Here is a 12,161-nt window from a genome sequence, read left to right as displayed (position 1 = left end):
CCGGAATCTCCATATCGTTCTGCTTCAGATTTGCAATATTCGACAAATCCTAATCGGTACATTATTTCGTTTCAGGGGCCCAGAGTCCTAATCCGGCACCTGTTTCCTGGTGGGTATAATATTTAGTAGAAGGATAATTGCTGTCGTAAACAGTATAGTCTGAATACTCAGATTAGTCTTTGGTAATCATTACTTTATGACACCCTACACCTTTTGGCGTATACCCTGCCTCGGTATTAATCATCGCAGATTATAATTAAATTATTTTTACAAATGGGACGTTTTCAGCAGTTTTTCAATATGTGAAACATCTGACTCGGGGTTTCTGCAGAAAAATTCAACCGTTTGCATCATATTCTAAATTTATTTTGAGATAAAGTTCCCTCGCGATGCGAATAGTAAAACGCTGTAGCATTATGTTATTTTACATTATACATATTATATCATATTATATATATCATATATATATTATATATTATTATATCATATATATATTAATACTTTTATTAAAAGTATTAAAAGTGTTAATTGCGTATGCACGAGATGATAGTAAAAACGAAGAATAAACATATTCGGGCAAAACGCAATATACTAAGCTTGAAAAGCAGTAATATCTTGAAGAATTACGAGGGAAACGTTCTCGTCTGACAACTGCAAAAAAGTATCGACGAAGTAAATTGACGATATGTCTATGTTTTGTTAATAACAATACTGAAATTGCTAAAGTGAGTCCATCATTCTCATAATTGTATTTTCTGGCAGCTGTTTATATTCGTGTACAATGTAACGGCGTATATACGGTATCCGTTTACTCTCATATCGCTTGTTTTTCTAATTTTTCTTTATTTTTCTCCAGCATCCTGCATTCGTCTTATTGAGATAAATGTCATGTTGGTATGATCACTAGTTCCTACATCCAGCGTTGGTGCAAGTGCTTGACATCCTCTTCTGTTTTTCCCCGTCCGTCACGTCCTCTTTATCTGAGTATCCCGTGTGTTGTAAATGGCTGTACAAGGTGGTGAAATACACAGCATATAAAACTAATCTGTATGAATCAATTGAATATCAAAACCCAAACCAATGAAATAACAGCTATAAAGAGCATCTGAAAGACGATAGCATCGAAGAAAGCAACTTGCGATTAAAAGAGTCGTATGTCGAAAAATGCATTGGTTTATTATAAATTAATATAAAAATATTACCCTGAACATTTTTCAATGATTTTCTACGCAATAATAGAATAATTCTATATAATAATTTTCTCCGTTTTCGTTTGTAACATTTACATTCTTTTTCATTTCTACAGTTCAAAAATCTCGCTTTTCATTCCATTCGGAATTTTTTCCCGAAAGACGAAATAAATATTTTCTCCCACGTACTTAACAAAGGAGGGTTAGAGGTGTTCGTAAACGTTTGCAACATTTCTCAAATTTTTTAACAGCTTTCCTGGGAAACATATTATATAACAGTTAACTAATTTTAACAAATATGCATTATGTACTTGTATGTGCAAATGAAATAATGTACATGCACTTAATTTAAAGAAATGGTCAAAAGTGTTGAGGTTATTCGATGTGTAATCAGAGAAAACTAGTGGATAAATTGAAAGGCAGAAAATATATTTAAATATAAGTGTAATTATAAATAAGAATACAATTTGAGCTGGTCCAGATTCGCACGCTAGCTGTGTTACAAAATAACTGAAAACCCAAAAGCCAACGTCGCCTGTCTACTGTTTATGGTCTGACTTCGTCGCAGTCTTTTGTCTACGCGCTGTCGATGGCTTCAGTGCTTGAGAAACTAAAAAGACCAGATGTAGAGTTTTCTTATAAGTGGTGACCGCTTCAACACCCTCCCTAAAACTCTACATCTCCACAAACAATTATCTCAAATTTACAAATTATCTCTTAATATTTTTCTAACTCTTGTCGTAAATATCTGAAAATCAATTTGTCGATGCCTCCACAAGTACATTTGCCAGACGCCTTTCTCTTTTTCATTCAAATTAATTTATTACAAAAAGAATTCTGGAAGACTAAACAGATCGTGTAGAGTTTTTCCTTTTTTTTTTTTTTTTTTTTTTTTTTAGAAGTGATAACCACTTCGACACCCTCCCTAAAAACTCTACATGCCTACAAACAATTACCTCTTAATATCCTTTTTATTTTTCAAACCTAACTTTTGTCTTAAATATTCAAATCTTGGTTTTGGCAACGCCTTTGTACATATATCTGCCAGTTGCTCTTCGCTTGTTACATACGTTACATCAATTTCGCCTCTATTGTATAAATCTCGCAAGAAATGATATCTTACGTCAATATGCTTACTTCTTTGATGGAATTCTGGATTCTTAATTAATTTGACGGCACTAGTATTTTCTACATAGCATATACTTAAGGATCTCTATTTTACATTCAAGAAATATTTTCTTTAGCCACATAATTTCTTTCGCTCTTGAGGCTGCACTGACATACTCAGCTTCGGTCGTAGATAGAGCAGTAGAGATACATTGTTGTCGCTTACATTGCCATGTGATGGCCGCATTCGCATACTTACATACAACGCCTGATGTCGACTTTCTTGTTTCTTTGTTGCCTGCATAGTCAGCATCGCTAAAGGTTTCGAGATTGCCTGCTTTTGTATATAAGAGTCCCATGTCCGCGGTCCCTTTTATGTTGCGCAAAATTCGTTTGACTAATTTCCACTGATACTGGTTTGGATTCTCTAAATGTCTCGCCGCTATATTTATTGCAAAACTAATATCTGGCCTACTTACGGTTTGTAAAAACATTAAGTTCCCTACGGCTTCTCTGTATGGTGCGTTACAATCATTATTGCCACTATAAACACTGTTTGCCTCATTCATATTAAATTTTTCTAATATTTTTTCGATATATCTACTCTGATGAATGAATATTGAACCATCTTTTAATCTTTTAATTTCAAGTCCAAGAAAACTCTTGACTTCTTTGGAACTCGTAATTTTGATTTCTTTATTTAAATCATCGAAAAATTTATCAATTAGAGATTCGTCTGAAGCTGCTACCAGTCCATCGTCTACGTATATGGTCATCAACATTAATTTGTTGTCTTCGCTATAAATATAAAAACAAGGATCTGCGTTACTCTGATAAAATTTTAAGTTTGAAATATATTTTGTGAAACGTTCCGTTCAACTTCTTGGAGACTGCTTTAAGCCATATAGGCTTTTTAGCAATTTACAAACGCGATTCGTACCATCATCATAACCTTTAGGTTGTTTCATATAAATATCTTCTTTCAGACCTCCATATAAAAATGCGGTTTTAATGTCATACTGTCCGAGGTGTAAATTATTTTTGGCTGCAATACTGAGCATTAATCTAATTGTATCAAACCGAGCAACGGGACTATAGGTTTCCTTATAATCTACGCCTTCTTTTTGTGAACACCCTTTTATTACAAGTCGCGCTTTTTATCGTTCCGAATTGTCCGGATTTAGCTTTACCGTTAAAACCCACCTATTACTAAGTACCTTCTGATCTTTAGGTTTTTCTACAAGAATCCACGTCTTATTTTCATGGTGCGATTTCATTTCATCGTTCATAGCCGTTTCCCATAACTCTTTCTTTTCGGAACTCATCGCTTCGTTAAAATCCACCGGTAATTTTTCCGCTACGTACGTTACTGGGCTACCATAAAAATCGGTTCGTTTGATCTTAGCTCTATCTCTCAATTGTCTCACATTGTCGCTATTTCCAGGAGGTTGTTCTTCGTGTTCACTCTGTGCACTTTCATACGTACATGCTCTATCGCTCTGCGCACACATATCTTCGCGCTCGACAATTTTCGGTAAACTTAAATTAATAAATTTCGCACTTTCTAGTTCGGGCTTAAATATTACGTCACGGCTTAATATTACATTTCTTACTGTTGGCGCATACACTCGACACCCTCGTGCGTCATCTAGATAGCCTACCAAATATCCTTTGTTCGCCTTTTTGTCAAGTTTTGTCTTCTCCGCAGGTATGTGTGCAAAGCACTCAGTACCGAAAACCCTAAACTTTTCTAAATTTGGCGGTTTCCCGTACCACAGTTCATACGGTGTTTTCTTGTCTTGTATCGTCGGCCCGGTCTTATTTATGACATGTACTGCTGTGTTCATGGCTTCGGCCCATAAAAACAGCGGTAGATTTGGTTTCGAATATAGCATCGATCGGCCTGCCTCTACTATTGTTCTATTTTCCCATTCTGCGACACCATTCTGTTCAGGAGTGTATGGGACGTTAATTGTGTGCCTAATTCCCTGACTTCTTAAAAATTCTTTAACTTCTTTATTTTTGAATTCTTTCCCTCCATCACTATGAATTTCTTTAATCTTATCGTTGAATTGATTCTCAACTTCCAGGCAAAAAGTTTTTAATTTTTCGATTACTTCTGACCTATGTCGTAAGAAGTAAATCTTTGTGAATTTTGAAAAATCATCATTAAATGTAAGAAAATACAATTTCTTGCCTAATGACTCGACTTGTATAGGTCCACATACATCCGTATAAATAATTTCGCGAGGTTTATTCGCACGATTGATTTTCTCATGAAAACTCGATCTATGCTGTTTCCCGTACGCTCAACCTTCACAGAAAAAGCTACTATCCTCCACGACTTTCATATTCGAATTCTTTAAAAACTCTTTAACATGTCTGTTGTTTTGAGGACATAGCCGTTCGTGCCATAACTGCAATGTGTCCGCGTTTGACTCTGCTCTATTGCTAAAATTACAAACTGACGGTATGATAACTCGCATAACTATTTTATACAAATTTCCGATAACAGAACCTTTTGCTATTATTTTCTGGTTTTGTAAAAACATACAATTGGTCCCTTCCTTTAAAACACAGAAATCTATGCCCCTTCTCGCAACAGATCTAATGGAAAATAGGTTTCTTTTCATACCTGGTACGTACAGAACATCGTTCATTGTACATGTTACCCATTTGCCGTCCACAAAAGTCTCTACTTTGATTGTTCCTTTGCCGCACGCATTCATGAACGTAAGCCGATCTCTATCTTCACCGTGTTATCGAATTCTTCGAAGACGTTGAACCATTCCCGTCGTCCTGTCATGTGATCCGTAGCTCCTGAGTCGATTATCCAAACATCAGGGTTTGCCGCTTGTATGATTTTGATTTCTAGGTTCCTGGTTGTTTCTACTGTTGCTTCTTTTATTATTTTTAAAACAATTTTTACTGGTGTGGCCTTTCCTTTTGCATATAAAAAATCTAAAGCAATCCTTCTTTAGATGGCCAACTTTTCCACAATTGAAGCAGCTTGGTCCTTGTTTCTCGTATTCACATTTGCTTGACTGTTTCTGCTGTTCCCTTTTATAATTGTTACTCTTTGTTACCAGCGCCACCGATGTTTCCTGGTCGTCTTTCTTCCATCTGGTTTCTTCTGTTATCAGCCTGGTACTAAGCCTGTCTAGGGTATTCTTTCCTTCTTCCACCGAATCCCACGCACTGTGAAAATGGTCAAATTTGTTTGGTAACACCGATAAAATGCGTGTTATCAGCATTTTCTCGCCAATTTCACTCCCAAGGGCTTTCATCTTCGCCGCTATCACTTCCAACTTTGACAGGTTGTAGGCGACATTTTCAGATTCTTCCCATTTAAAATCGAAGAACTGCTTCTGGACCATATTTAGATTCTCATCTGACTTCATGTCATATACTGTATTCAACTTTTTCCACATTTCATGTGCTGTTGTGCAACATAAAGGAAGATCCAACGGTTTCTTTCCTACTGAAGTCACGATTAATTTTCTCGCTAACCGATCTGCTTTCAAAAATCTTTCACGAGCGATTTCTTTCTCCGCGCTGTTACCTGGATGACACAGATTCCCTTCACACACGTTGATCAGGTCGTCATCTTCCTCCAAAAGTGTACGCATAACAAAACGCCACTGGAGCCAGTTTTCTTCGCCGCGTAACATCTCGATCTTCGCACTTGCTGATTCCATTTTAGCACTATCCCTTACTTTACTAAGCACAACACTTTAACAATTTATTCACTTTACGTTGCTGCCTTGCAAGTTACAGCTCTGGGCCCATAACCTGTTGAGGTTATTCGGTTTGTAATCAGAGAAAACTAGTGGATAAATTGTAAGGCAGAAAATATATTTAAATAAAAGTGTAATTATAAATAAGAATACAATTTGAGCTGGTCCAGATCCGCACGCTAGCTGTGTTACCCAATAACTGAAAACCCCGAAGCCAACGTCGCCTGTCTACTGTTTATGGTCTGACTTCGTCGCAGTCTTTTGTCTACGCGCTGTCGATGGCTTCAGTGCTTGAGAAACTAAAAAGACGAGATGTAGAGTTTTCTTATAAGTGGTGACCACTTCAACAAAAAGTTATGAAATTTTGTCTCAATACACCCTTTACTTTCTTTACTAAACTACGCAGTTATTGTGTATGTCAAAAGATGGCACAAAGTACAAAATTCCAATCACTTGATCTTAGCATTTAACTATGGTCGGTTGACTCCTATTACTATTTATTAAAATTGATTTCCTCAAAATCTAATATAATTTATCGAAATATAATTTTCCTAATCAAAATAATATATATGTCGTTGATGAAAGGACATCGGAGGTTTCCCTTTGGAACTTCGGGAAAATCCCTTAACACCGTAATCTAGATTTTATTATAGGCGTAATTAAACAATTGCCGTCAATCAATCCGGTTGTATTTGTTCGAGATTTGTGATAATGAGCTTGGGATCGAGGCGACAACCAGTCGCCGAACGTAACCGCGGTCACGGGTTTGACTAACAAAGGTACGGAATAATTCTATAGCTCTCCTTAAAAGAAATATTTGTGACGGCACGCGACAGTAAACATTCCAACGGTTTGTGTCCCGTGGCTCGTCACACGCAGACCCTATTCTTCGAGTAAGATGATTGCCAGATGTCGATGCGTCTTCGCAGTACATGTTAGGCTAGCCTGAGGGCCTGATACAAATCTTAAGATTTAGTTGGCTAAAGTCCTTCAGACAGACAAACAATCTTTGTCCCAGCTACGGGAAGATAGGAGAGAACTATTTTTCAACGAACGGCGTCTCCCACTAGCAACTTTCCCTCGAGGGCGGCTAGCATCTTTTTCTAACCACCGATATGGAGATTGACCAATTAGCAGCAACGCCAATTTCTCTCACCTACTAAACGAAGGCTATCCTCGACGAATCCAAGGATCTCTTAGACACACCCCATTATAGTTTTCCTCTGCAGCATCATCGCGACGGAAAGTCATTCTCTCGTGAGGCCGTATTAGCGAATAACTTAGCGTCTGTACGCTCGGTGGATATTCTACGTTTTAACAAAGAGTCCGACTTAGATTTTGCGAGCATATTCATCTATCATCCCGTTGACCGCGGATTCGTTATTGAACCTAGGATCATTGTCATTAGTTTCTCGAGTACCTAATTACCACGGTTACTTGTCCAATTCTATAATTATCGTATTTGCACTAGTCAATGTCATGCCCCTAACCCCAATTCTAATGTAAACCCGACATACATATATAACTTGTAATATATAATTTTTTATATTACATTTTTTATATTACATACAAGGAAATGACGGTTAGTTTTCTTCAAAATTGACGAAATCACCGCGATTTGCGAGCTCTTAGGCTTGTTCCGACGGTGAAACGTGCGTGCATTACATTCTGCACGTATAATGGAGTGAAACGTGCACTTAAACGTCGAAATATACCAAACGGGAAGGAAATAACACTTCAAAATCGACGAAATCATCGCGATTTGCGAGCTTTTGGGCTTGTGTCGACAGTGAAACTGGGGTGCATTGCATTCCGCGCGTTAGTGGAATGAATTGAGCTCTTAAACGTCGAAATATGACAAACGCGAAGGAAATGACACTTAGTTTTCGTCAAAATCGACGAAATCATCGCGATTTGCGAACTGTTGGGCTTGTTTCGACGGTGAAAGTGTCGTGCATTTCATTCGGCGCGTGAAATGGAGCGTAGTGGGCGGATAAACGTCGAAATATCACAAACGGGGAAGAAATAACGCTTCGATTTCTTCAAAATCGACGAAATCATTGCTACTTGCGAGCTGTTGGGCTTGTTATAACGGTGACACTGGAGTGCATTGCATTCGGCGCGTAAAATGGAATGAAAAGAGCGCTGAAACATCGAAATGTCTCAAACGGCAAGGAAACAATGCTTAGTTTTCGTCGGAATAAACGAAATAACGCGATTTGCGAGCTGTTGGGCTTGTGTCGATGGTGAAACGGGCGGGCTTTACATTTGGTGCGTTAAATGGAGTGAAAAGAGCGCATAAACGTTGAAATATCTCAAACGCGAAGAAAATGACGGGTAGTTTTCTTCAAAATCGACGAATTCATCGTGATTTGCTAGCTGTTGGACTTGTGTCGACGGTGAAACCTGCATGCATTAAATTCGGCGCGTGAAGTGGAGTGAAAAGAGTTCTTAAACGTCGAAATATCTCAAACGGAAAAGAAATGACGGTGAGTTTCCGTCATAATCGATGAAATAATCGCGATTTGCGAACAGTTAGGCTTGTTTTGACGGTAAAAGTGTCTTGCATTTCATTCGGAGCGTAAAATGGAGCGAGAGTAAATATCATCTCGGCTGTGTAAAACAATGGCTAATTCACGCGAAGAGTTGTTACGCGCCAAAAATTCTAACCCTAACCCGACATCAGAAGTGGGATCAGAACCGCTTATAGTGATACAAGAGCAGATGGCCCTTATGCACGAGTTAATTTAGACGATAACGCTAAAACCGAGGGAGCAGGAACCGAGTGTAAAACCCGAAAAATTTTCGCTACCGCGTTTTAACCCCGAAATCGCGGGTGCCGACCCAGCTGCGTGGTGCGCGACTGTTAGTGTAATTATGGAAAAAAGACCTCTACAAGACGACGAGATATATCTCACTATAAGTCGTGCTCTAGAGGGTACAGCAGCACAGTGGCTTATCCATGTTCCGGTCAGTGGTTTTACTTGGATAAAATTTACGGGACATTTTCTTGCGCGTTATGGTGGCACGGAGACGGCAACCTCAGCGCTAATGAGGATGTTCAATGAACCACCACTGAAGGGCGAAACCACGGCGGCTTTTGGTAATCGTCTTCACTCCACTGTCTTTTGTCCACTGTCTGCATTAATGGTCTCACATTGGAGATAATTTTTCATGTCCTTGCTGATGATTACTTAAAATACGATATCATGATTGGTCGCGAGAATTTAAGCCAACGATTCGACGTAAATATCACGCAGAATAACCTCGTTATTTGTAAAACAAAGATAATTAACACCTGTGGTAAAGTTGCGGAAGATGCGGTCAACATTAACGAGGTCAACACTGATGTAGTTGGTAACAATAAAGATCGATTAATCTCTGTTCTCGAAAAATTTAAAGAATCATTCTTTACGGGTTTCCCGCGTAATCGCGTAAGTAGGGGCCAGTTAGAAATACGGCTGATTGATCCCAACGTCGTCGCGCAAAGAAGCCCTTACAGGCTTAGCGAGGAAGAGCGAAGAATAGTACGTGAGAGAATAGCAGAATTAATTAATTTAATTAATTAATGCACCAGCCGTTTTCCAGAGAGCCATTTTCAAAGCCTTAGGCGACCTCGTGAACACCTGATATTCGTAATTTTGTCTCTAATACGTTTTTGTTTGATCGATTGTACACGTATAATATTTCTTAAGTCATCTACAATTAGTAGATTCAATTTCAATGTCTTTTTCTTTTAAATAGGTTTAAAGGCGCAATAAATTACAATTAAAATGGATACAATGATTCCTACAATCAACTTCCGATATTTCATGGAACATGATGCAGAATCTACAGAAGATGAAGAATTACTGCCTGTTCCTTCAACATTGTCAGATGATTCAAATCCGTCGGTTCATTCAATATCGGCGGTTGAGTTAGCCGTACCTTCAACATCCATGGTACTTCCTGAAATTATGGTTGATATACCATCCCCTGTACCTTCAGCAAGGGTGATTGATTTAACATCACTGATACCGTCGATGTCGACAATGCCACCGATATTCTCGATAGAAATGCCGCCGGTTCCATCCACATCGCGTGACGTTCAAGAATATTATGATGATTTTCGTTTTGAAGCAGCAAGGCGTTCAAGTTTTCGAAATTGGCCTGTGTCTTTCATTGACCCTGTCAGTCTTGCAGCTGCAGAATTCTATTATACTAGAAACTTTGATGTCGTTAGATGCTTTGAATGTCAATTGGTGGCAAGTCAGTGGTCAGTGGTTGATATTCCCATGCAAATTCATGAGATGCGTTCTCCAGAGTGCAGATTTATCCGCAATGAACATTGTAATAATGTACCAATCGGAGCAGATCCTGCTAAAGTTCGACGGACAAAACGAAAAAATAGAAATATATCTTGTCCTTATGGTTCACAATATCAGAAGGCATTTGATTTTAATGACCATCGATTTTTAAGATATTCAAGAAACCCGACGGCATATGAACTTAGCCGTTTGGGACTAAAAAGAGTTAAGAAGCTACGAATCCAGATTAAATTCGTTCACAACATGGCCTACATATATGACACAGACAATTGAAGAATTAGCCCATGCAGGCTTCTACTAGACCGGAATAAATGATTGCACTACATGTTACCATTGTGGAATTGGTATAGGAAGTTGGAGAGCAGAAGATGATCCATGGGAACAGCACGCAATTTCGTCTCCCAGCTGTTGTTATTTATTAACAGTACGAGGCTGGGAATATGTTAATAAAGTAACAGGCCAGGAGTTATATGAAACTGCTGAAGGTGCAAGTATAAAAACTTATACCCTGAACAATATATATAACATTGTGTATAATGAATAATTGCAATACATACTTATGTACAGTATATTTATTTCAGGCAGCAATACAAATTGCAAATGGGAATCCTGAGAGATCCACTAGTGAAAATGATACTAATGAAATGACTCTCGTTGGGAAAATTGGTAAGTGATAAAAATGAAAACACATATTCGTTAATTTGTATGAAAGCCGTATACATATAATAAATTCCATTATATATTACATTTAAATACACTGATTACTATTTTAGCTGCTCTGGAGCAAGAAAATCGACAACCAGTCGCCGAACGTAACCGCGGTCACGGGTTTGTATAACAAAGGTATTGCATAATTCTATAGCTGTCCTTAAAAGAAATATTTGTGACGGCACGCGACAGTAAACATTCCAACGGTTTCTGTCCCGTGGCTCGCCACACGCAGACCCTATTCTTCGAGTAAGATGATTGCCAGATGTCGATGCGTCTTCGCAGTACATGTTAGGCTAGCCTGAGGGCCTGATATAAATCTTAAGATTTAGTTGGCTAAAGTCGTTCAGACGGACAAACAGTCTTTGTTCCAGCTACGGGAAGTTAGGAGAGACCTATTTTTCAACGAACGGCGTCTCCCACTAGCAACTTTCCCTCGAGGGCGGCTAGCATCTTTTACTAACCACCGATATGGAGATTGACCAATTAGCAGCAACGCCAATTTCCCTCACCTACTAAACGAAGGCTATTCTCGACGAATCCAAGGATCTCTTAGACACACCCCATCATAGTTTTCCTCTGCAGCATCATCGCGACGGAAAGTCATTCTCTCGTGAGGCCGTATTAGCGAATAACTTAGCGTCTGTACGCTCGGTGGATATTCTACGTTTTAACAAAGAGTCCGACTTAGATTTTGCGAGCATATTCATCTATCATCCCGTTGACCGCGGATTCGTTATTGAACCTAGGATCATTGTCATTAGTTTCTCGAGTACCTAATTACCACGGTTACTTGTCCAATTCTATAATTATCGTATTTGCACTAGTCAATGTCATACATATATAACTTGTAATGTATAATTTTTTAATTAAAATGTTAACCATTCCTAGTCACCTGGTTTGTTAACAGGTTTATTTAGTTATTTTATTTATCCATTTATTTCTTGTATTTGTTAATAAAATATAACATGTATTCTTGCCCTTTTCTCCCAATTATTTCCTCTTCGCCATGATGTCGTATGTTGTTATTTTTATTTTGGATCCATCAGATGATTTCGCAATTAATTCAGTTTATTAATTAGTTTTATTCAATTATTTTATAAATTTCTCCT

The 12,161-nt window shown here is 38.2% G+C and overlaps 1 protein-coding gene across 1 annotated transcript; it reads left to right on the top strand.

The window, feature by feature from the left end:
* The first annotated feature begins 9,807 nt into the window (after positions 1–9,807).
* LOC138189242 (baculoviral IAP repeat-containing protein 3-like) lies at positions 9,808–11,015 on the top strand. The gene is made up of 3 exons (XM_069131372.1): positions 9,808–10,528; positions 10,692–10,832; positions 10,909–11,015. The coding sequence occupies exons 1-3, from the start codon at positions 9,808–9,810 to the stop codon at positions 11,013–11,015; spliced, it is 969 nt and encodes a 322-aa protein (XP_068987473.1).
* The last annotated feature ends 1,146 nt before the right edge of the window (positions 11,016–12,161 follow it).

This window comes from Bombus flavifrons, unplaced genomic scaffold (genome assembly GCF_040668555.2).
Source record: "Bombus flavifrons isolate JBK064 unplaced genomic scaffold, iyBomFlav1_principal scaffold0021, whole genome shotgun sequence".
Lineage (NCBI taxonomy): Eukaryota > Metazoa > Arthropoda > Insecta > Hymenoptera > Apidae > Bombus > Bombus flavifrons.
Note: the sequence above shows the minus strand (reverse complement) of the source record. Positions and strands in the feature narration are given on the sequence as shown.

What these genes read in the sequence shown, in the direction of transcription:
- LOC138189242 (XM_069131372.1), top strand. Translation starts at nt 9,808, where the DNA reads ATGGATACAATGATTCCTACAATCAACTTCCGATATTTCATGGAACAT. An exon ending in GACGGCATATGAACTTAGCC is followed by an intron (nt 10,529 to 10,691) that starts GTTTGGGACTAA and finishes GAATTGGTATAG; the next exon opens with GAAGTTGGAGAGCAGAAGAT. An exon ending in TGAAACTGCTGAAGGTGCAA is followed by an intron (nt 10,833 to 10,908) that starts GTATAAAAACTT and finishes ACTTATGTACAG; the next exon opens with TATATTTATTTCAGGCAGCA.